The 26654-nt window shown below is 38.2% G+C and overlaps 1 protein-coding gene across 2 annotated transcripts in view; it reads right to left on the bottom strand.

The window, feature by feature from the left end:
* GAA1 (glycosylphosphatidylinositol anchor attachment 1) overlaps positions 1 to 26654 on the bottom strand; it is a 141401-nt gene that overhangs the window by 32241 nt on the left and 82506 nt on the right. For both annotated transcript variants that reach the window (XM_067143589.2, XM_067143590.2), the window contains exons 7-9: positions 24605 to 24723; positions 15060 to 15140; positions 7566 to 7669 (exon numbers count right to left, since the gene is read on the bottom strand). In XM_067143589.2, coding sequence (XP_066999690.1) covers positions 7566 to 7669; positions 15060 to 15140; positions 24605 to 24723 — 304 coding nt within the window. The remainder of the gene's footprint in view (positions 1 to 7565; positions 7670 to 15059; positions 15141 to 24604; positions 24724 to 26654) is intronic.

The following is a 26654-nucleotide window of genomic DNA, read 5'->3' as shown; positions in this document are numbered from 1 at the left end:
ACACCCAGTCCCCGTGCCAGGAGAATTAACCAACTATGGTTAAAATTCCCGATCCTGCCGGGAATCGAACCCGAGACCCCTGTGACCAAAGGCCAGCATGCTAACCATTTAGCCATGGAGCCGGACGTCAAGGGAGATGACTATCGTCAAATATTTGATGGTCCGTCAAATCCACTTTTTACGTTTCTCCAACATCCATTTTCAATGATGATCATCATATTGTTCCTCAACTTTGAAGATTGATTTTTCGTTTGTCAACTCACTTGACGATCCTCAAGTTAATTAAAATGGCTACCATGCTGTAAACATACGATTATGTTCATTGCAATTTAGACATATCTACTCCTGTCAAACTGGCAAATGGTCACAGACTTGATATAAATTCAAGGAAGTGTGATCAGGCGAAATAAATAACTAGCAACATTACTGTTGTTAAGTCGAGGTGAGCTAGAACTCCACAAGTGAAGTCAAGAAAAGGTTTGCTGCATATCTCAACAGCAAACTTTATATCTATAGCTCCAACGGAGGATGATTATTACTTCAGTATTGCGCATCGGCAATACCAGCAGTGCTAGTGTACGATGAATTGAAGTGCAGTGCAATGGCTTCGTGATAACGAGTTTGCTATACATGTGAAGTGAGAATAGTCGTAATTTGGAGTGCTATTAAATAGTGCCTTGTAAAGTGGAGCAATACGATAGTTTTATTGTGGACATTAATACTGTGAAACTGTGTCTACTCCCTAATTATTTATTGTTCTATTTTTTTCTCTCAATTTTATTTGAGAACATGAAAACACTAAGGAGAAAAAAAACTGTTTTCTTAATTATTATTGTGCTCATTTATATGTTAAAGCTCATAGTGCAAAATGGGAGAGAATTTTGATGCTGAGATTATATATAGACGAGGGCTATTTTTTTTTTTTTTCAAGGTCCGATCGGTCGCGACAGTCAAACGCTCATGAATATATGATGAACCGCTGCGCAGATGTGTTGCGCAATGTCTCTGAAATGACCGTTATGCGCCTCACCTCAGACCCGTCAGTAGTGAACGTGCAGCGTGCTCGTAAACATGGCTACAACGATCGCTTCGCCCGCCAACTGTGAAGTGCACGGTGTAATTCGATTTCTTCAGGCTGAGGGGTGCAATGCAGCCGAAATTCATCGCCGAATAAGTCGTGTGTATGGTGAAACGTGCATGAGCGACAGCAAAGTGTGACAATGGTGCAGGAACTTTACAGCAGGGCGTACAGACGTCCATGATGCAGGCAGCCAGGGAAGGAAGCGTGTGTCAACCGATGATCTTGTTCAGCGTGTGGATCAGGCAATTCGAGAAAATCGCCGGTTCACAATTTCTGTGTTGAGTGCTTCGTTTCCTGAAATTTCCAGGTCAGCTCTCTACACAATTGTGAGTGAGAAACTTCAGTACCGCAAACTTTGTGCGAGATGGGTTCCGAAGATGCTGTCTGACCGTCACAAAACACACCGAATGGGCGCCGCTTTAGCGTTTCTCCAGCGCTACCATGATGAAGGACCAGATTTTTTGAACAAAATTGTCACAGGGGATGAGACATGGGTTCATTTTGAAACGGAAGAAACAAAAGAGCAATCCAAACAGTGGATGCATTCGCACTCCCCGAGTAAGCCAAAGAAATTCAAGCGAACATTCTCCAACAGAAAGTGTATGGCTATTGTGTTCTGGGACCGGAAAGGAGTTCTGTTGGTGGAATTCATGGAACGTGGTTCCACCATCACTGCAGCCGCATACTGTGCGACTATTCAACGTCTACGACAGGCAATTCAGAATAAGCGGAGAGGGATGTTGTCATCAGGCATTGTCCTCCTCCATGACAATGCTCGGCCGCACACTGCAGCTGCCACCACGAACCTCCTGCAGCGTTTCCAGTGGGACGTTTTCGATCACCCAGCAAACAGTCCGGACCTGGCTCCATCAGATTTTCACCTCTTTGCTCACATGAAATGCTGGGTAGGAGGACAGCGTTTTGACACCGACGAGGCGCTGCAGACCAGCGTACAAAGATGGTTACAGGCGCAGGCGGCGACGTTCTATCAAGAGGGCATTGACAAGTTGGTACCACGCTACGACAAATGTCTCAATCTGCGAGGCGACTATGTTGAAAAATAGCTGTGACGTATCAGTAAGTGTTACTAATAGAAAAGTGTCAAATTTGTACTGCTGTTTCATTTCGTGACCAATCGGACCTTGAAAAAAAATTGCCCTCGTATATAACTGTTGGAGAATCTTGGACCTGAACGAGCAATTATGTAACGAAATGATCATTTCCACATGATGAATGATTCAAAATTTATTATGAGGTACAGACTTTCTAAACAAGTTACAATGAAATTATTAGAACAAATTGAAGCAAGGCTTGAATATCCCACTAATAGGAATAGACCACTCACTCCTATCCAGCAATTGCTTCTGATACTGCGTTTTTATGCTACTGACTCTTTTCAAACAGTAATTAAAGATACAAATGGAGTTTCAAAAGCTACAATAAGTAGATATATCAAGAATGTGTCTGAGGCAATCGCCTATTTAAGACATCATTATGTTTGTTTTCCTAGCGCAGATGAAGTACGTGCTGTTATTCAGGAATTTTATGGTATATGTAATTTTCCGGGTGTAATAGGGGCAATTGACTGTACTCGTGTACCAATACAGTCTCCTGCTGGTCATAATGCAAATATTTCGCAACAGAAAACAATATTTTTCCATTAACGTTCAGACAATTTCAGACGTGAATCTACTGATTAGAAATGTAGTAGCACGATGGCCCGGCTCGGTACGATAGCTTCATTTTTGATAACTCAGAAATCAGAATGATGTTCAAACAGGAAGAATACCAGAAAGACATTTATTGGGTGATAATGGTTACCGTTTAGCCCCCTATCTTCTAACTCCCTTTTGGAATCCAAGGACTGAAGGTCAAGAAAACTACAACAAACCTCATGTGGAGACAAGAAACACTGTGAAGGGACAGTATGGGGTGTAGAAAGTGAGGTTTCCAGTTCTATGTTCAGAATTAAGAACAAAAGTAAGAACTGCATTAACCATCATAGTAGCCACTGCTATTCTTCACAACTGCAATACAAACTAGAGAGGAGGATCCTCCCGAGGATCAAGAGCTTCGTGAGTATTTGCAAGAGAAAAGAGCTCATGACAGAAATGATCTTATACTTGATGCGCTACCTGTCCCCGTCGTAGATGTTCCTCGTGACGGCGCGCCTGGTGTTGTTTGTGAAAGGATTGTCGAAACTCATTTCCTCTAAGAAAGTAGTCCAGTTAATAAACAAATTCGTAAGCATTTTAATGAAATGTTCGTTCTTACACAATGATATGAACTTATTTTTATTTCATTTTAACTCATCTGCTTTCAATTTACTGGCAGTTTAAATTGTGACTACATCAATGTAATTTTTACCGAGCTCGATAGCTGCAGTCGCTTAAGTGCGGCCAGTATCCAGTATTCGGGAGATCGTGGGTTCGAACCCCACTGTTGGCAGCCCTGAATATGGTTTTCCGTGGTTTCCCATTTTCACACTGTACCTTAATTAAGGCCATGGCCACTTCCTTCCCACTCCTAGCCCCTTCCTGCCTCATCGTCGCCATTAGACCTATCTGCGTCGGTGCGACGTAAAGCAAATAACAAAAAAAACAAAAAAAGTTATTTTTGCTAGTTCACTTTTACTGATATGTATTTTGTCACATAATGCAAAGATGCAGAAAGTGTTGTTCTCTAGCACTTAGAATGATCCCTTGTATGGGACGAGAGAAAAATAAGAAAATAGTACATACTACCGATACTACATTATTAATAAATAATTACTTGTTCAAATACTTGGCGAGTTTTGCTTGCAATACAAATCTCTTAAGCTTTTCATTTTCTTGTTTCATGTGTTCAGTTTATCTCTGCATTTCAAGAAGCCACATTTCTGAATCACGTTTTTCTTTTAAGTTCTTCAACTCTAGGTTGCATAGCTTTCGTCTTTCTTCAGACAATTTGGAAAGTTTCTCACGGGCTTTGGCAACTTCGGTCATTTTCACTTTATTTAAATTGGGCCTATTCCTTGTACTCGACAGATTCCTTGAAGTAGTTGACACTGGTTTCGGCTAGGATATCAGTACTTACTCGGTAGAAACAGCAATCAGAGAAACAGCTGATGTCACTGATTCTTCACGAGGTGCGATCTCCAACATAGCAGAGAGGTTATAAGTCATTCTTGTTTCATCTCCACCGCATTGTTCATGACTGGTGTTATCTATTTGATCTATACAGAAAGCGCCGCAGTCAAACTCATCAGGAATGGGCTCCACTTGCTCACAGATAATAGATAATAACTGGGAAGAGGTTTCATCTAATGATGAGGTTTCAGCTGCTCCACCTTCCGTTTTATGCATGTTGATCTTATCCTGGACCTTCTGCTGTTTCGACCTGCGCTTAAAATTGTCATAAAATGACTTCAGCTGCTTTGTAGATTTTTTTTAAAACAAAATCTCTAGCATTTAACATGTCTGTTAATTGTTCCCAAGTTCTTCCCTTCTCTTTTACACTCACACCATCAGTTCACTTATTTTCTATTACATCTTTCTTTTCAGCAACTAACCTTACCATTAATGCCTTTTCTTCGTTGGAGAAATTCTCTACCCCTTTTTTAAATGTTTCTTTGTTGTCCGTTTCTTCTTAGTATTTAATCAAAACAATATTATATAACTAACTTTTAGAGACAAGTTAATTCAACAGAGAAACATTACATAACTCATGGGAACTGAATTCTATTGCTTTCTAACCCTCTTTTGTTTTAAGAGCAAATCAGAAAGGCCAACATACATTAATTTGTCATGGAAACCTAAATATTATTCTGATGAATCGTTATATTTGACAAAACCTCAAATATAGCCAATCTGCGTTGGTGAAATGCTTCTCATTTTAACAAATCATCAAGCCTTGATCTTGATATTCATCAATACATTTTGACGAAAGTTGGTGAAACCGGGCAAAAGTCTCTCATAGTGCATTGGCACTGCCGGTGGCTCCAAGTAGCCTATGCAGTGGTCTCCGCAGTATGCACTAGTCATGCGTCTTGGTGGGTATGCTATTTGCCAACTGTTGAGCCCAACTTAGCACACTGGGGCAAAATGCTGGCAACCAGGAATGAGTTAGCTCGAAAATTTTTAACGTCCAATAACGGACCATTTATAATGGTATTATAAATTTACTCACTCGGGAAGAATATTTCAGGTTCCCTATGGGAATCAATATCTATATTAAAATATTGCGTTACAGACACGCCTTTAGGTGTCCAACAATGAAACTCAACAAATGGTATTACAATTCAAGCAAATTTTGAGGAAGCTCATGAAGTTAATTAATCTTTGTTTTAGTTTTCTACACTTCAAACTTCACTTCACTGACTTATTTTCTCATCCTCAGAAGCATGTATTACCTTATCTTGCACCAATCATGGCATTCAACCTTTCAGGCATGCTCCTGATGAACGTTGCAATATCCTCTTGGGGAATCATCTCCCATTCTTCTAGGAGGGGCTCCTAGGTCCTATATGGTGTCTGGATAGTGGACTCCCCAGCTAGTCCCATAGATGTGCTCAATAGGATTCAAATCGGGGCTTCAAGCACGTTAAATCATAACATGAATCTCTGCTTCATCCAACAACTGTTACATCTCGCAAAATGTAGGCGTTCAGTGTCCTGCATTAGTGTGAAGCAATCACCAATAAATGAAACGAGAAAGGCACAACATGCTCCAGATGGATTCCTCCATATACCAGCTCCCATGATCCACGAAGACTAAATCCGGTCCCTGCAGTCATATTGATTCCTGCCCATACCATCAGAGAACCACCCTAGAAAGGTGTCCCCAGGCCTTTTCTAGACCCCTTCTCTAACGTCAAGTAATCGCAGGCCAAATCACAACTCAACAATGAATAAGAAGAAGGAGGTTATTTCGTTTACGTCCCACTAACTACTTTTACGGTTTTCAGAGCTTCCAAGGTGCCAGAATTAGGTCCCGCAGGAGTTCTTTTACATGCCAGTAAATCTACCAACACGAGGCTGACGTATCTGAGCACCTTCAAATACCACCGGACTGAGACAGGATCGCACCAGCCACGTTGGGGTTAGAAGGCCAACGCCTCAACCGTCTGAGCCACTCACCCTGGCTCTTCAGTGAACAGTACTTGCTCCCATTCTTGTACCGTCCAGCCATGATAGTAACTCGTGAAACGCAGTTGAGTTGCATGATGCTGTTTGGTGAGTTCTAGACCTTCAGCAGTTCTTCTAGATTGAAGATTGGCTTCTTCCAGTATTATTCGGACAGTTCTCTCACTAACATGGATTTCTTGAACACTGTGGAGTCAATTTAGAGTTTCAACAGAGGTGGTGTGACGGTTGCAGAGAACTTGAAGCTGTCAGAAGCAGTCTTCTCTTGCTGATGTTGTTCTTCTCAGGCCTCATCCTGATCTCCCTCAATAGGCTCCAGTTTCCCCTGTACCTCCTTATGATTCTGGAAATCACAGAAGGTTAGTTCTCAACACTTCTACAACGTAATGCATGCTGCGACCATCTTTCATTAAAGCAACAGTGTTTGCAGTATCTTCAGGCTTTAATGGCATGTTTACTCCAGAAACCTGATTACGATAATGATAAATATCTTCGAAAAAATACATGTCTGAAAGGGGTAAAATACAACACTACAACACATACTGATTCTCACATATGGTTTAGAGACATATACTCTATTAAACAATGACTACAGCAGAACTCAAGAAGCAGAAATGAGATTCATTAGAATGGAACTACTCGAAAGAACGAAAGGAGGGTAGCTGGCAATGAGATCCCTACTACCAGTGTAATAAAGACGCACAGACTTCAATGGCATGGGCACATTATGAGAATTAAGCGAGAGACCTGCCAGAAAATACTTTGACCTTACTACCCAAGTAAAAAAGACCTAGATGAAGGCCAAGGAAATGCTGGATAGACATGGTGAAATGAGATGTTGAGGAGAGAGGTCTCAGATGGGAGCATGTCATGGAACAGAATATGTAAGTAGATAAGAAGAGATGATGAGTGCTTGTACACCACCCCCAGGAAATTGGGAGTTGGAAAATGATGACGATGACAACACATGCTTGAAGAGCAGGAAAACATTACCGCCTCACATCCAGTGATGTGTTTTCCAGGTTGCATTAAAAGAAAAAAAGGCTAGTGGAACAAACAATCCATACTTCATTGTTTGCTCACAAAACAAAACCAACCAACTCCCCCATCTAAAAATATAGGATAAAGTGCTAAACTTTATTAAATGAATAATTACACACCATTTCTTCAACATTTATTACATGTTGAATTTCTTATGCTTATGAGTGTATTCAAAACTAAACAACATGCCAAAACAACAGGTTGAGATATTTCACATTGAAAAATGAAAATATGCTGAAGTTATGTTTTGATCTGATATAATCATCATGGGAGGAAAGTCTATGCAGCAGACACATTAAATAACTTGTATACCTACTTACCTATTGAAATGTAACGGTCAGTAGCTGGCAAAAGATAGAAGAAGTAAGACTGATGGAATCGTTCCAGTAGATTATTCAAACTTCGAAATAGGCCTTCCAGAACTCTAAAAAAGAGAAACTATGTAATAGTAGATAAAGGGGCATGTTATCTTCAGTGGAAAGCATTATTGCAATGTTGTCATTGCTCAGCACCATATTACAGTAAAACCCCTATTTAACATTTTTACAGACAACTGATTTTTTTTTTTTTTTTTTTACGTTAAGTGGGGGTTTACTTGAGGTTTCAGAAGAAAGCACACCTTCTTTCTTTTTTGACATAAATTGCACGATCACACATTATTTATTTACACAATGACAGCAATAAAGCAAGGAGATATCTACCCTACAAACTATACTGTGAACTGTTTTTGCCAAAGATTACTCTTATGTTAAACTGCCCCTGTTATCTAAGCAAGAAACCTGTATTGCACCATAACTAGCTTTGGCTCAGACTGTTCTTAAAACAAAGGCTTGGGTACAGCCTAACAAATTTGCCCCTTTGCACTATTGTCAGATTAATAATACCTATGCTATTTCCAAATTCCAACTGAATAACAGCTGAAGGCTATGGATGACGATCCTTAGCATATACACAGGGAAATGTGGTTCCTAAATGTTGGATCATTATTTCATACATCTTCATTATACAATGTTACGCCTTGTAACATTCAGTCTGCAAGCCTCTCTGAATTAACTAAGTACTTTCATAATCACCTATCTGTAACCAGCTCTGTAGCCTCTTGGTTCAACACCTCTTAAAACTCAGTTGGTTAAGAAATTGTTTCAATGTTATTTAGGAATATATTTGCTATTACTCCTGATAATGGTGAGTCCACAGTTAACCCTTACTTTTGACAATAGATTTTGTCACTGAATGCAAAACTGTTTCGGTTTTAGGTTGTTCTTATAAGGTTTTAAATTATTTTCCATAAAAGTGAGAAAAGATACCAAGATACCACACTCACACAAAAACACATTAAAATCAGTATGAAACTGCAATCAGTTTGTTCAAAATTTTTTGCAGATGTTTTCCATACAGTGGCTTATGGGTTAGTGCACTATCTTATAATTCCAATAGTCTGAACATGCATGTTCAGTTTCATTCTTATAAACTGTAATAGCATCACTCCAGAGGCTTCTGTGGCAAACGTTTCCGTTTTCTTACTTCAAACAGCGTCACCTAACTGAGATTTACCGTGCATGTATTATGAAAACATATTTCAAGTCTCCTGTAGAGTAATGATAACATTTTTACTATAAATTTACCTGGGAACAGCCTTTCTGTAATATAGCCAGATGTGAGAATATATAACCTAACCTCTGAAATCAATGATGCACACCGCTATTATCTCGAAAAGGAAAAGTATCACATTCCTGTTTTATTTCAGTACCTCGTATTAAAATTTAGCAATTATTTACTGTATCTCTCAACAATATGCATATTCCAGATGACTGGAAGAAAGCAACTGTAGTCCCGATTTTTAAAGGGGGTAACAGGCTGCCAATGGACAACTACAGACCTATTAACCTTATGTCCATTGTATGCAAACAAATGGAACATCTCATTTCAGAATATTTACAGGCAACGCAAACCTATGGCGTTCCTCACGTAAGTGGACTAACCACAGGGAATCATACTATCCCGTGGAATTCCTCACATAGTGGGAACCAAGCAAAGGTAAGGCAGAACCATGGTGTCCCTCATTTAGGGGTACGAATCACAGGTATTGTAGGAACCACCTCCTGATTCACACGCTGTCGCTACTAATCGCAAACCTATTGTGTACCTAACATAGTGGTAGTACGTGCAAGTAAATGCAACCCGTGGTGTTCCCTGCGTGATGGTACTAATTACAAGTAGTCTCATGGTTCTAATTGGATCATCCCTTGGTCGCTCCTTTTAGTCGCCTATTACGACAGGCAGGGATACCATAGGTGAATTCTTCGTCTGCGTCCCCCACCCACAGGGGAGGGGTAGGAATTTTTGAAGAGCATAACAGTAATGTCATCACAGCGGGGTTATCTTCTACTGTATTACAGCGGCCACAGTCGGATGTGTATGTGAACCTGACATCTCACTTTAGAGCCAGCGCCCAAACTCTAAATTCCTCTTCTGCCGTGAATTATCCTTACCAAGCTTATGAACGTCTTTTTCATATGTTCTTAATGTCCCATAACCATACTTGAGAATTTTAAAATTTTCTTACGCTAAACGCAGGTTCTGATTTAATGTGAATAATGTTAAATCAAATATAAAATCACATTGTTCTTATGAAATAATTTTTGAGATTCGAATTTTTTCCGTCAATTATGGGTCTACGCTAAACCAAGGTCACGCAAAATCGAGGTTATACTGTATTCTTCGTGTTTTGATTTCTTTAATCGTCCTGATTACCCAATCTCAATCTTTGCACTCTACGGTGCGCATCAAATATCTCCTCTATACTTCAATTGTTTGGGAATGAGTACACGAGTACAGATGAGGTGTATATAATGATAAGGTGAAGATTAAAAAGTGAACTGTAGGTATGGGACATAAGGGTAGGTAGCTGATGCATATCATGAGATCCATGTGAATTATGAACATAATATATACAAATCACGTCAACACATGCAATACACGAGGGACTCCCTACTCATATTTACACAACATAAAATAACTTTAGATTCTGTGATCATGGACAAAAGGTGTTGCCAGACAATGCTAACAGTCCTACAAAGGATCCTGTTCTTGAACTGGAAATTTGTTGTTGTGAAATACAATTACAAATGGAAGAAAAGAGAACCTACCAGAGAGCATTGTTGTAGCAGTGAATATAAGAAGACATGAAATGGTTATCAAGATTGTACAGGCATGTAAATGAAGTATTTAAATTGACAATGTTTCAGAATACTGGAGGAAGAGGATATATAAACAAAGACCACACTACTAAATTATTACCAGCATCAATGTTTGTTTTGTAAAAAATGTTCAGTAAGTGTGCCTCATATAATAATAATATATTTATTGCAGCCAAATAGCCATACAGAAAGAGAGAAAAATAATACATTTATATACAATGTACTCGCGCGCTTGCGCCTTGGACTGCATATTCCTTAATTGTTTTTGTTCTTTTCATGCAGAGTTTTACACGGTAACGTTCACGCATGTATCCACATAGTTTGCACTTACATGTCTCTGTCGGTTCATGGCATGAGGTGTTGGTACAAATTAGATGGTGGAAGCCATGTACTGCCAGTCTTGTGAACATGTGTCTCATCTCAAAGTTGGATGTTGTCCATGTCTGGTCTATCATGGCCCCAGTTCCAAAAAATTCTGAAGGAATGTCTTCTCTTTTTTTGTTGAGTGTTGCTAGGAGATTTTCTGATGTTCTGGTGTTGGGTAGGGTCAGGTGTGTTCTGAAGTCTTCAATGAGGAAGGATTCTTGTGCTAGGAGGTAGACGAGTCTTGATCTTGTTGTCTTGTATACTCCGATTGCTCTTTTTATGTATAGAGCTTTTACTCTTTCTACAGAGAATAGGTTCTTTTCTGTGAGGTATGGTCATATGATTTCTATCCCATATGTTAGTATAGGCATGATTTTTGATCTAAATAGTGCCATCGCCATCTCTAGGCTGACTGTTCTGATGTTAATTTTGTGCATCGCCCATACTGCCTCTGTTGCTTTCTCTGTTACATGCTTTGTAAAGCATTTGGCACTTGTTTTCAGAGTAAGTACTTGAAGTTATTTACTATGGCTACTTCCTGCCTCTTTATGAAGATTTCTGCCATTGCTGGGATCTTTCCTCCTTGCCTAAATACCATTATTTTTGTTTTTGATGTATTAATTTCAAACTTATGTTTATAGCATCATTCCTCCATATCTTTTATCGTGTTTTGTAGTTTCGTGATGTCTCTTGATCCGATCACTATATCATTGGTGTAGGCGTACGATACTACATCTTCCTTATGGATTATTCTCATGTTTTCTGCTGCCAGGATGAAAAGTAACGGGCTAATTGGGTCACCCTGTAATACCCCGTTTCTTTGAAGTATCGGTTCTGAGAGTGATTATTGTCAAAGATTCTTATTTTGTTCCATTGTAGTATCGTTTTTCTGGGATGTTTGTTATTCCTTCTTTGTTGAGTATATTGCTAAAGTGTGTCATCCATTCTTCCATGTTTAGTCCATACATTGTTTCTGTTGAGGGCTTCTTCCAGCTTCTGGGTCACAAGTTCCCGATTCATGAGGTCGAATGCTTTTGTGAAGTCTATAAACACTACGTAAAACTTTTCTCTTTTTTTCAAGGACTTCCCATATGTTATTGAGTAGTAATTGTATTGCGTTAATAGCTGATCTTCCTTTCCTGAATCCGAACTGATTTTCTGGTAGATACTCATCTATTTCTTCTCTGACTCTTGCCACGATTGTTTTTGTGAATATCTTGAACGGTATGCTCTCCAGAGCGATGTCTCTGTATGTGTTTGTGTCATATGGGTCACCATTTCCTTTATAGAGTACTTTAATAGTTGAATGTCTCCATCTCTCCGGTACTGAGGCCGTCTCAGTGCATTTATTGTACAAGTTTGTCCATGTAGGCAGTTGGAGATGAGCAGTGTCTTTTATGTACTCACTGTATATGTTGTCTGGTCCTGCAGCTTTGTTTTTCTTTGTGCCTGAGATGATGTTTTGGACTTCATTTGTTGTCAGCAGAGTCCATTCTGCTGGCGCTAGTGTATTGGTACTTTGATAATTTTCTGGGATGATTGTTATTCCTTCTTTGTTGAGTATATTGCTAAAGTGTGCCATCCATTCTTCCATGTTTATATAGTGTGCCTGTGTTTGCTTCCTGGGACGTAGAGCGAGATATGAGTCTTTCTTTGCCTCTTCTACTATTCTTTTACCTTCTTCCTCCCGGTATATCCTTTTCTTTTCCCGCGTGAGCATTTTATAGAGACTTCTTTTTCTGTTGTATATCTGATAGAGTGTAAGGTTTTTCTTGTTCGTTTTTAATTCATGCGGGGCCTTCAGTACTTCTTTTCTTAGCAGGTAGCATTCCTGGTCGAACCATTGTATCGCCTTTCGGTCCTTTCTTGGGGTTGCGGCTTGTATTAGCAATTTCTCTAGTGTTTGTGCCGCTTCTTCTAGTCTTGATTCTTCAGTGAGTGCTTCTATTTTTCTTATCTGGTCGACTTGTCCTTCTATTTTTTTCGACGTCAATTTTTCTTGATAACAGGCATTTTGCTTGTTTGTTTGGTGATTGCCAATCTCCATGAATTTTTATTTTCATGGGGATATGCTTTCTTATTGGTGTGTGATTTGCTGACCAGATAGGGGTTATTTCTCCTTTTATGAGTTCAGCATCTATCACGCTTGTTCCATCGTGAGATATGTATGTTGGAATGTTTCTGTTATTTAATAGGAGAAAGCCATCTTCCTGTAATTTTTTCACTACTAGTTTTGTTTTGTAATTGTGTACATCCAACCTACAGAGTTTAAGTCTCCTGCTACGATTAGGGGGTCGTCTTGTTTGCTCTGAGTTATTAGTTGTCCTAATTCATCTATTATTTCCAAGGCCACTATATGTGGTTGAAAGTAAGTGGCTATAATTGTGATGCGTTTTGTTTCTATTAGTAGATAGTGATCCAGTAGCGTTATAATTTTTATTGGGGTTAGCCAAGGCTTAAAGAGAACGGATATTCCTCCTGTGGGTCTTCCTCTATCTCCTTGTTTCGCTTGTAGATGTATGCAATAATATTCTGCATGTTGCCAATGGTTTCTGAGGTATGTTTCTGTTAATATTATTATGTCATATCCTTTTAGGCAGTCCGTTGGCGACATGCTTAATGCGTTTTTTAAGCCTTTAATGTTCCATAACATTATTTGTATGTTTCCTTTATTCTCATTTCCTCTGTATTTTGTATTACTCCAAAGTCCACAGTATGTTTTATTCAAATTGCATCCCTGTGTACCTCCGAAAAAACTTAAAACGACTGACGGTGATGTTTGTTGGCCAGAAGTCAGATTTATTTACTCTTTCAAGGTATTTAAATGGGATTCCCACTTTGAAGCATTTAATGTTATACTTCGTTGATAATTCTTCGCAGATTACGTTTCCTATAATTTCCTTCTTGATAAGGAATTTCTTTATGTCCTCTGCTGTTGTTTCCTGTTGTAGTCTTCCTTTGAAGATCCAGGCCATCTTTTCTGCTGCTTGTAGGTTTTCGTCTTCTGATCCTGTTCCAGTTATGGACGCTTGCGTTCACGTTGGTTCTCTGTTCCTTTGGCCGATTATATCTGTCCTGTTCTCCCCGGCTGTTTCGCCTGTTGATGTTTCCTGTTTTTGGCCTTGTGGTGAGTCATTTTTTATCGCTGGGAAGTTATCTTCCGCTAAGTTGTAATCTTCATTTCTTTCTATAGGCGTAGGGGTAGGGTGTGTTTCTCTTCGCATGTTGGACTTATGCACATTCCTTCCAAAGCGGTATGGTATTTCAAGCTTTGTTTTTGAATTATCTAGCTGAGGTGTCTGGTTCTGTTAATTTGTACATCTGATCTCCTCTCTTATCATCATTTTGATATTTTGCATGATATTTTCCATTATTGATTGTATTTGCTGGGTCATTCTTTTTGTGATTTGTCTTCAAGTGTTTTGTATGTTTCTTCGCTTGGGTTGTTATGCGGTAGCTGGCTACTGTTTGTCTTCTGCTCGGTGCCGGTAGGTGACACTGCTTGCTGGCTCCTGTTTGCCTCCTGTATGGTGTTGGTAGGTGTCTCTTCTCGCTGATTCTGGCCGTTGCCAGTAGATGAAACTCTGGGTTTGTTCTGTTCGTCGTGTGTCGATGGCGCTACTCAGACCGTAGTGACATTGTTTGCTTTCTGGGTGGTGTCGGTAGATGGGACTGTTTGCTGGTTCTGTTCGTAGTTGCTAGATGGTGCTAGTCGTCCCGCAGGGGTACTGTCTGCTCCCTCAGTTGTAACATTTCCTTGGTTACCCATAACCTCTTTTTGGTGTATCGTTTTTTCCTCATATAACTACATTATAATCTAGACAAAGATATTACATCGAGAACGTTAATGTATTGCTGCCTGATCTAAAGTAAGGGCATCTTTCATCATTAAGTGCACACCTTTTGATAACTTTCTGACCAAAATAATCCTGTAGAAGGTGAAAATACAGAGCGCACTGAAAATCTAGTTATAATCAAATTTATGCCAACAAATAAGGTAACTTCCTATGCAATTTATATATTATTTAAAAAGCTATAGTGCAGGATTATTCACTTCCATAGCAGTTCATTAGGGTTCTAAAGTCTGTATGCAGCCAAATAAATTAAAAATAGTTTCAAAAGATACACTTTAATAGTGACAAATGACCAATGACCATCATAAAGTGTCTAAAATAACCCCCTGTGATAGTACTTCAATTTACTACTTTATAGAACATCAGTAATAAAAGAGCTGAAAGGAAAACTTACCGTCCCATCTGATAGAACATGATAGGGCCACCTCTGCCTTTCTTCTCAAAGCCTTCTAACGTAACAGCTTCAATACCAAACCTGAGACAAGTTAAGATCAAATGCCAGAAATATAAAACTGCAGAACTGAGCACAAAGGCTATAATTAAAATACAGTTAAAACATTAAAGTAAATAAACTAGAATAGTCCATAAATCATTGAATCCCTGGATTTACTTCTAATGTAAATGGGACTTGAATACGAGAGTTGATGAATTGACCAACAAGCAAGATACGAATGTTCATATGCACGAAATGTTTTTTATATATTGCATTTTATCCTGTACATATATATAAGTTAGTTTAAGTGAAGATATGTTTTATACACTAATTTTAAGACCTCAACATAATATTTTAGACATACAGTTGCAATATTGTACATACTGACATATATGCCAATTCACGATAAGACATGCCCCATTGTATGTGACTAAATGCACATCATATAACATTCCTTTGACAATGCAATTTAATCAAAGCTTCATCATATAAATATGTATTCATGGTTCAGCTGAAGATGACCTTGTATATGGGGTCGAAACCAGTCCTGTAGCTTAATATAAGCAATAAAAAAACAAGTATTGATTGGTGGAAATTCTTCCCTATTTTTAATTGTGTAATTCGTCAATACGGAAATTAAGATTATAGATTACGGGACAGAAAACTATGCAAAGGTTTATGTTCCAAGCACACCCAGCCTGTGGTTGGAAACTGCTCCAGATGATGATGATGATGATGATGATGATGATGATGATGATGATGATGATGATGAATTTTTACGACATAAAGTATGATACCTTTTTGATGTTAAATGCACAGTTTTTTACTTCTTGGATATTTAATGTGATTCTCTACAGAAATGCCCATACTACTCGTATTTGGTATAGCCATAAATGTAACTTTTATAATATCATTATTTTGCCATATGTTTTTTGTAGGAATATCCTGAAATATTTGAACAACTAAATATGTTTTTGTAACTATACACAAATTCCTATTGCTATATTCCTTTTTATTTTAGGAACAGCTAGGATCAAAAGCTGTACAAAAAAATCTCAGAATCTCAGAAACAGTACCATCTGAAATATAACTATGCTTTCAGATATTATTTTAGTCATCAACAAAGATCAAATATGAAACCAACCTGTATTGTTTTCTTTAAACACAGGTTCAACATCTGCAGTATACAGTTATGCTAATTTCAAGAATAATTCTTTCTGTACCATTGGTACTTTTACATATTGTCATGTACACAATTCTTGCATTTTCATTCCAATTTAACCCTACAAAGATCGATCCGTACCTACAACGATGAGATTCCACTAAGAACCCCACTGGAGGCTGTAGCAGTTCGATCAATCAATCAATCAATCAATCAATCAATCGCCACTGATCTGTATATATAGGGCTATCTCCCGGGTGGCAGATTCTCTATCTGTTGTTTACCTAGTCTCTTCTTAACTGGTTTCAAAGAAATGGAAATTTATCAAACATCCCCCTTGATAAATTATTCCAATCCCTAATTCCTCTTCTTAAAAGGAGTATTTACCTCAATTTGTCCTCCTGAATTACAACTTTATCTTCATTTTATGGTCTTTCCTACTTTTAAGACCTCCACTGAAGCTTATACATCTACTAATGTCATTCTAAGCCATCTCGCAACTGAAAGCTAAAAACATTTTGCTCAGGGCCAGTTCAACCATCTGCTGGTAAACTGACTGGCAGCTACGCAGGAGGTAAACTACCTGTGTGTAACTCAGCTGGTACTTTGGCTTGCATGCTACCACCTCCGTGCAAACGCTAGGTAGCTACCCGGAGCTAGACACTGATATACGCGGTTGGCTAGACTGATTTTCAGCAACTTCTCATTTTAGACTGATATGCTATCTATTGACAGATGTATGAAGCTCATTTTAATTGTCTTATTTTCCTGTGCTTGCATCTGCTGATTATCACCAACAAGCCTATTAAGGGAGTCTTAGAGAGTTATGGACAACGATTTATGTCAAGCTTATGCAACGTAATCTATGAGCTTCAAAATCAATACCTAATTAGGATTAAAATCTTGAGGTTATATTTTCTTATGCCATTTATAATCTGTCATGTAAGGCAGCATTTTGGAAAGTGTTCTCGTAGTAGATTGATCAAGTTGCTCGCTCTGTAATAGAGGTATGCAGGTTCTCTTTGTCTTCTTTCACGCGCTTCCATATAGGTACAGTATTGTACCATTACGTTACATTCAAGGCAATCGTACGCACGAAAAAAGTAGCAGACAAAATGGTGCGTGGCAGCTTCATGCAGCATAACCACATATGAAGTATCACCGAGATGCAAATCAATCTCAGTTAGAAGGAGCAGAGTTATATAGACCTCGCAAAGGAGTTTCAAGATGGAACAAGTATTGTTTTGAAAAATAATTGAAATCAATTAATTCTTAATACCTTGAGAAAGAAGATCGCTTTTGAAAATAATCTACTTGGAAGCAAGAAGAGGTTGTTATTCAGTGGACAGGAAGAAAACTGCGAATTAAAAAATGTAAATATTTATGAAGGATTCAAACATATGTAACTAAAAACCAAGTCAAGTCGTGGAGAGAATCTAGTATCTACTAATTCAAAAATATTAGGGAGAAGAAATATACGAGCCGCTGCAAGAAAACGAGAAAGGGCGAATTCCTGTGCTATAAGCGACTGATTATTGTCAAGAATATTTAAAATAATAACTAGAAGCAGCAATCATCCTGAAGAAAAAGATATATTTAATAAAAATAAGCTGCGTTTGAATCCTTGCCGAAGTGTGAAGTAACCAGCGTTAATGAAGAATGGAAGGCCTTCAAAGACACCTTCGTGGGAGAAGCCAAAAACCTATGTGGAGTTACAAGTTCTATCAAAAGAAAAAAGGAGACACCATGGTGGAATGATAGAGTGAAAACAGCAGTGAAAGAAAGAAACCAAATAAAAAAGGCACTGGACAAGGAGAAACAAAAACAGGGACAAGAACGAAATGAACAAGAAATACAAAGACTTCAAGGAGTATACAGGAACAAGAAACTTGCTGTAAAGAATATTGTAAGGGAAAAAAAAGAGAAGAAATGGAATGAGTTTGCAGACAAACTGGAAGAGGACAGTAGAGGAAATATGAAATTGCTATACAGAGTAGTGAAAAACAAGCGAAGGGATCAAGAGACCATAAAAGCAACAGAACGTGATGATGGAACTCTGGCACAAGAAGAGGGAGAAATTAAACAAGAACTCAAGATCTATTTCGAAAAGCTGCTAAATGGAGATACAGAAAACATAACAACGGATAGAGGAGAGCCAAGTCGAGGAACCACAACTGAACCACCAATTACATGGCTTGAGGTTGAAAATGCGCTCAAGAGCATGAAGAAAGGAAAGGCAGTGGGCGTAGATGAACTAAGTGCAGATATGCTGAAAGCAGCGGAAGTTCGAGGAATCCAATGGCTCTATAGACTGCTCAACAAGATATGAGAGGAAAATACTATTCCTGAGGACTGGAAGATGGGCATCATTGTACCTCTGTTCAAGAAAGGAAGCCGATGAAAATGTACTAATTACCGTGGTATCACACTACTGTCTCATGTCCTGAAAATATTGGAAAAAATAATAGAGACCAGAATCAGAGATATTGTTGAACCAATTTTGGAAGAAGAGCAGTATGGTTTCAGACCAGGAAGGTCAACTACAGACCTTATATTTGCAATTAGGATGCTAATGGAAAAATACTGGGAGAAGAACAAGCCTTTATTCCTAATATTTTTGGACATTGAGAAAGCATACGATAGTGTACCAAGGGAAAGAATTTGGCAATGCATGAAAGAATTTCAAGTGCGAGATAGCCTCATAGACAAAGTGAAAATGTTGTATAGTGGGAACAGAAGCTGTATTCAAGTAGGATGTGGTTTGTCGGACTGGTTTGAAACAAAGAGAGGAGTGCAGCAGGGCAGCTCATTGTCACCACTTCTATTTATTATTGTAATGGATGTAGTAATGAAATCTATTAAAAGGAAAGAACATGGAGATATCAAAGCCTTCACATTTGCAGATGATGTTGCGATCTGGAGTGACTCAGAAGATGAATTGGGAGAGAGAATACAAAGCTGGAATGAGGAGTTTAAGAAATATGGTTTAAACATCAGCAAGACCAAGACGGTGGTGATGAAAGTGTATGGGGAAGGAGCAGAACCAATAGTCATGTTAAATGAAGCTCAACTGGACAGCGTTCCAGTTTTCAAATACTTGGGTAGCGATATATCAAATGACAACCTAGCAAAACATGAGGTGAACAATCGAATCAATAAGGCAACACAATTCTACCACCAGGTAAGACACCTGCTGTGGGATGAGCAAATACCCATGAAAACAAAAATGACATTGTACAAGTCCTATTATACACCAATTCTTACATACAGTCTCGAAACCACAACACTGACCAATAGAGATAATTCCAAACTTCAGGCAGCTGAAATGAAATTCCTACGCACTATGATCCAGAAAACCAGGAAAGACAAGATTAGGAACGAGAAAATTAGAGAAGAAGTAGGTATAGACAATTCTCTCCTAAATAAGATTCAGATATCAAGACTGAATTGGTTTGGTCACATGAAGAGGATGCCAGTAAACAGAACTGCAAGGAAGGAATTTGACAGAAAGGTAGAAGGAAGTCGACCCGTGGGAAGGCCACGAAGGAAATGGATAGATTTAGTTAAGAGCGATGTAATGCTGAGAGGTCATGATTGGGACAAGTTGGTGGAGGAAGAATGGTACAAGGACAGGATGAGATGGAGGAGGCTCATATACCACACCCGGGAAACTGGAGATGGTTTAGGATTATGATGATGAAGCCGCGTTTGAGTAAATATACAGGCGCAGTTTCGAGATATAAAAGAAAATGCTAACATGTATTCATATCTGTTAAAAGGCTTAAGATGAAGGACTCATTTATTTATTCTGCCCATATAATATCGTTTTCTACTTTCATGATGAGACATCATGATGAGAGCCAGCTAAATTGATGGGGAGAAGATTGCCCAAGCCACCATAACGAGGACCATTATTGCCATGCCGAGAAACCAGCCGTGACGTATCCAGAGGTGGAATCCAGCTACATAGAGATGGTACAGCATGCAAGCAGAAGCCAGCAGCTGCCAGAGATGAGGCAAGATAAGCTTCCTATATTAACATATTTGTAGTATTTGTTGAAGTTAATTTATATCAGTGCAATATTTCTTATAAATGAATCGTATGTGCCAAATTATGAATGTTAGTGGTAGGTCCTAAGCATTTAACTCTTTCCGGTCTAACTACGAACTATGCTTGCAGCGGCAGAAATTACGTTCAGGCCGCGCTGCGGGCATAGCCCGTAGTAAGGTTTAACAATTCACTAAAAATCGAGAACGAGCTATGCACGCATTCTGGTGGTTACATCGTGTTTCTTCATGTATTAGTTGCGAGAGTATTTAAGCAGATGGCAGTATTATATGTCTAAGTGAGAGAAGTTATGATATTTTCGATCAGCACGCATCAGTAGATGTTGACACTCAGTGTGCTCTAAGACATGGCTTCTCACGGCAAACATGTGCTTGACGAAAGTGATATTTTCGATATTTTATGATATAAGTTTACGCGCAAATGAACATATTGACACATGAATTCGAAACAACTTCTTACATTTCATTATGATTAGAGTTTGTTTTACGGCCTAGCGCAAGTTCCTGCGTATTTCATATTTGCGTGAATACGTAAGATTGTCTACATATTAGTGAAGTTGTCAGTTTAGAAGACTGTATTTTCTCTTTCTCAGAAGTCTTTTGTGGTAAATGGAACAATAATTTTACATCTGAGTAACTTTTGAAAAAATTTATCAATTAAATAAAATTTCATAAGAGCTCCCATTTTCATTACTATTGAAAAATTATTATTTTTATATCGTACCCATTATTTTTGTTGTTTTGTAGTTGCAATGCACATTTTATATTAGCAAAATAGGGTAAATATAACAATATTTCAGTAAACTGTACTTGCTTAGTTATCCGTCAGACCTTTCCTCCATTCGCAAAACATGGTGTAATATATAAACAATTTTAAAATCTCAAGTGATAGTTGACATGATACAAGCAGCGTTTTTCAAAATTAGATGCTCAAACAAGCACAAAGAAAAAAGAATCATTCAAATATCTCCTACAGGTACAGAGATATAATGTTTTTAAAATCCTTAAAAATGCCCAATCCAGAACGTTTGTTAGGGATATTAAGGCCCAGATTGGAATGGGTTAACCGCAAGTGGGTGCTAATTTAAGTAACAGATATACTCAAACATGAAATGATAGTGTTATGTCAACATGTGATGTGTGTGTATCGATTTTAACGTACCAACCTACACGGAAAGTTTATTTAGCTATGAACTGGGAGATATTGAGAAGAATACATGAATTGCAGAGCAAAGTTGAGTTTTAGAGGAAGCTAGATCGACAGACATGGCCATAATTAATACGAAGAAATAGATCATACTTGGAATATGTGTTTATTATAAAGAATATATCGTCGAGGGAATATCGGACCGTAACAAAGATGATATTTAAGGGAAGCGAAATGAGATTATATATGTAGAAGGATTATTAAGAAGAGATGGATGTGAATTATGTGGTAATGAGAATATTGAGATGTAATGTTTATTCCATTGTGAGGTTATATGGAGGAAATTGTTACGGATTCGTATGATAGATGTTGGTAATGCATGATAAATGAAATGAAGGTTACAAGGTTAGGTCATGTTGAGATGGACATGGGAGCAAGAGTCCAGCTGATTTAATGTCGATTTGTGACATACTGCAACAGATTATGTGTAGTTATTGAGCTTCAGATACTTACTGGTGCAGATGTAGGGACATTAAGAATTAACGTCCTACAGAGAATTAATATCAGTATAATTTTTCCCTCCGCAGCCCAGAGTTTATAACATTATAAGGAAGCTAAAATAATGCAAATCTTACTTGGAATACCTTGTAGAGGATGTGTTCATTGCGATGTCTAGGAACCGGCCATCCCACCCCCAGAAGTACATTTACTTTTATAACCTAATAAGAGCAGCAGCCGCCATTGGCCATGACTAGCGTAACTACTCGCATTCTCATTGGTGAACGTGAACGGAATGTGACGTCATTGCCATCAATGCTGATAGGTACATTGTGTTACCAACCCCGGCAGAATAAAAGCACAAAGAAAAAACACCATGTAAAGGAAACAATGTGAAATACACAACAGCAGTAATTTAATTTAATACTTACGTTAATGTAGAGGCGGATACCCTTGTCCCCGTCCGCACGTCCAAACCAATCGTGTTCCCTCATGAAACTAGGTGCCTAAGGCCGCTTTGCGGCTTCTAACTGTCCAGACCAACGGTCTTGTCCACGGCAAGTATACTAACTGTCCAGACCGAGGGTCTTGTCCACAGCAAGAATCCTAACCGTCCAGACCAATCGTGTTTCGTCACAAAACTAGGTGCCTAATGCCGCTTTGCGGCTTCTGACTGTCCAGACCAATGGTCTTGTCCACGGCAAGAATCCTAACTGTCCAGACCAATGGTCTTGTCTACGGCAAGAATCCTAACCGTCTAGACCAATGGTCTTGTCCACGGCAAGAATCCTAAACAATAGTCACCACCAGTAACATTAAGTACCACTCATTAGTTCCTAAGTATAGAGGTTGGCAGCCCTGATCGCCTCTCGACAACATTCTACCCGAGCTTGCAAACAAACAACGCTATTTCACAAGACATTATTGTAAAAAATTTCAAGAAAACTGGCATTTCCAATGAACTAGATGGAACTGAAGATGACTGCATCTGGGAGACGGAAGAGAAGGAGAGCAATTCATTGTAGACAACTTTGGAAGAAAGAGACGACGAATTACATGGTAAGTCTATTTCTTTGAAGTGAAATACATATTAACATAGGCAATTTTACAGATTTCACCCCAATACAGTATTCTAAATCATTTCAGGTATCTGGCTCCTATCTTCAGCGACTTCTCACGTGACGTTAAAAGACAACGGTTTGTTTATAATTATTGCTAGGGAACGTATTATTGCCTTCGATTCTTTATTGAATTTGAGTTATACATATTTTTTATTATTTTCTACTGTTTTAGGCCTAAATACATTTTGTAACTTAAGTAAGGTAATTATGTTTGATTTTTTCATTTCCACTTTTAAATTAGATTCGCATAATTTTCCCTGCCCATTTTTGACGTCGGAAAAAAGTAAATATGGTAAGCTTTGGATGGCAAATTTAAGGTAGACCAGGAATATTGAAGAGCTATGAAAACATGAAATAGTCCTACAGTATCCTGTTTTAAATGAGTTTTAAAGACTAGAATGCCCAATGGAGTCATTTTGACTCCTCACCACTTAATGTTTTTAGAGTACTGTTTTTCCTTTGTCCTAACCATTCTGTTTTGAAAAAAACTCCTGTTGTGACTTTTATTAATTTTAAAAGTGGAGATTGAACCCTCATGAAATACCGTATTTACGCGAATAATACCCGCATATTTTTTTTAAATTGAGGCACAAAATTGAGGTGCGGGTTTTATTTGAGTCAATGTTAGCATTTTTCTTTTCTTTTTTTCAAAATCAGCCTTCCTAAAGTTAGGGTGCGGGGATTATTCAGTAGCAGGGATTATTCACGTAAATACGGTATTAGGACTTAATTTTTCAAATTTACCTTTCATTAATTTTAATTATAATTGTTTATTTTGTTATGGTCCAGTATTTTTGACTCTGCGAGTCTTATCAGTTTGTAATAACCCCTTCCTACACCTCCAACTTGCGCTCCCTCCCACAGTGCACAGTTTCAGCACCCTGTTGTGTGAAGCACAGGTAATCACTGGCATTTGTTGGATAGTCTTCCTGACGAAAGGATGGCTCACTGAGAAGGTCTTACATTAAAGCAAGCAATTTTAATTTGGTAGACATCTGGAGAATGTCTTGGGAATGCAGTATGGGTGAACATGATTTTTGATGATAATTTTGTAGCAATGGATGGTAGTCCTAGCTCATCTGAGAGCACTTCAAATGTAGAATGCAGTCCCACAGGCATCTTTGCTGTTCATAGTTTATTTTTTATGTAAATTATTAAGACTAATTAGGAAAGTGCCATGTGAAGCAGACACTGCAAATGAAGTTTAATTCATGAGAAAGACTGAACCTCCACTAGGCCAAAGGCTGGAAGGGCTCAAGAGGCAAAAATGACTCTCGCGTATTCCTATAAAAATGCTGACACAGGAGACAGTGATTCTGGTGCCCACACAGTGCCACTGAACAGATAAAATGATAGAACTATAAATGAGTAAGAGTGAAATGAATAAGATAGACAAGGGAAAGAGAGTAACAAATATAAAAGCAAATCTCTACCTCAAGAAGAGTTTCAGTAATATTAACAATACATGATATGTTAATCTTTAAAGAGAAGAAACTGAAAAATATCATACCTGTGGAATAGTCCATGATTGCCATTTGGAATACCAGTAGCTTGTGTAGCTACCATTGACATCAAAGTCTTGAATGAATGAAGCCATTCTTGGTAGGGATCACGATAATTAGGATTTTCCTGTTGGGAATATAAGAATATAATTGAAGAAGTTCTATCTGTAAGTGTTTCTTCTAATAGGGTCCAAATGACACAAAAACTGTAAATATCCCCTCCACTAAGGTAAGTTCTAAAAGAAAAATGAATTTCAAAGAGTTCACTCCTTCTCCATTGTAATCAGAAATTTATTGTTACATACTGAGAAAAATACCATATCAGCCCTAATAAGATGGCCTTGCATATAACACAACCCTGAATTTTCAGAAGATATTTACAAGAAAATCTAAATAACGCGTGTAACAACAACATATTCAACCTCTCCTGTAATTAAGATAATAAGCCCTAAAGTAAATTTAAGAATAAAATTATCCTAATATAAAAAACTGTCAACTTTCCTCAGTCACACAAACAAGCCTCATTTTACAGTTTAGTGTACAGAGCGCTAAAAATTCCTATGTCAACCGCCAATTTGAAAAAAGAAATAAATACCATAAAAGAAATAGCTAGTTTCAATGGGTACAATCCCTCAATCATACATAAAATAATCAAGTGAAGTTGAAATTGACCACGAACCTCTCCCCAATAAAAACAAAAAATCAAAGTATGCAACTTTTACCTACACCAATCCTATCATACATCAAATTGCCACCCCTCTAAGGAAACATGATATTAAGATAGCCTTTAAGACCCAAAATTCAAATCAAAAATGATTCTTCAACCACAACAAGATAAACTCGGACAACAATAAATATTGTGGTTCCGGCATTTACAGACTGAAATGTGCTGAGTGCAACAGTTCGTACATCGGTCAAACCGGAAGAAGTTTCACAACTAGATACGCTGAACATTTTAATGCCCAAAAACACAACAAACACTCAGCAATGAGCATCCATATGAATGACAAAGGACACAGTTTCACCACAAAAGAACAAAACCTTCACATTTTTAAAAGAGTAGATAAAGGCAGACTCATGACTGAGTTCAAAAATTTGTACATTTTCTTGGACCAAAAATACAACGGCAATAACAACTTAAATGATCCAATAGATAACCGAAGCCCTTTATATGAACAATTAATAATTTTGCTTAATAAGTTAATAATCTGAAAGACAAAAGACTTGTCGATGTCCTCAAAACACCCTCTTCAAGCACCCCCACTAAGACGTTCAACTTAATATGCCCCTGTTCTCCCTCCAAAACACACAACTCCTTCCCAAGCGCCAATCACAAGCCCACAGCCCCGCCTTCTCAGGTCCACTCCCCTCCATCACGATGTCACACGTACAACACGAGGAGTAAGACGTTAGTGACAGCCAGTGCTTCAAAACCTCTTAGCAACAGGTTAACAGCCCAACAACACTAATATGTAAGCTTTAACTCCATATCCTCTAAATTCTCTAACGTATTCAGTCTTTCTTTTTCCCAGTCATTGTATCACTCAATTAATTAAGGACTTATCCTTCCTTTCAGATTTTCACATATTTAAGACAGCTCAACATTAATTACATCACACAACATTTTGACTGTCACCCATTCAACTAATAATACCGACATCCCATACTCCAGCAACTGAAACACACCGTTAAAACTTCAAATTTAGTCAAATGGGAAAACAGTAACGACACTTCAACCGCCCTCATTCAGCCATTATTTCAACTGTTACAACATAGGATCAATTTTGAATCAAATATCAACTGTTGTTTACATGCACTATGGCACTCCGTCTCATAGTGAGTGTCCAACGGAGTTGAATAGCCCATGGATACTTCAGCGAACTAACTTGTTTGGGTCTAAAATATAATTATGTAACTTGGACATCCAGACTGAATTATGACGTAAAGCAACGTTTTCACATGACCTGGTCAAAAATCACACACAAACTTTCACATCTTCATGCTAATTCCATTTAGACCACATCATGAACGTAATATTAAGATCAAATTTAAGTGAAA

Source organism: Anabrus simplex, chromosome 3, assembly GCF_040414725.1.
Source record: "Anabrus simplex isolate iqAnaSimp1 chromosome 3, ASM4041472v1, whole genome shotgun sequence".
NCBI classification, from domain to species: domain Eukaryota; kingdom Metazoa; phylum Arthropoda; class Insecta; order Orthoptera; family Tettigoniidae; genus Anabrus; species Anabrus simplex.
This window is presented reverse-complemented; position numbering and strand designations above follow the sequence as displayed.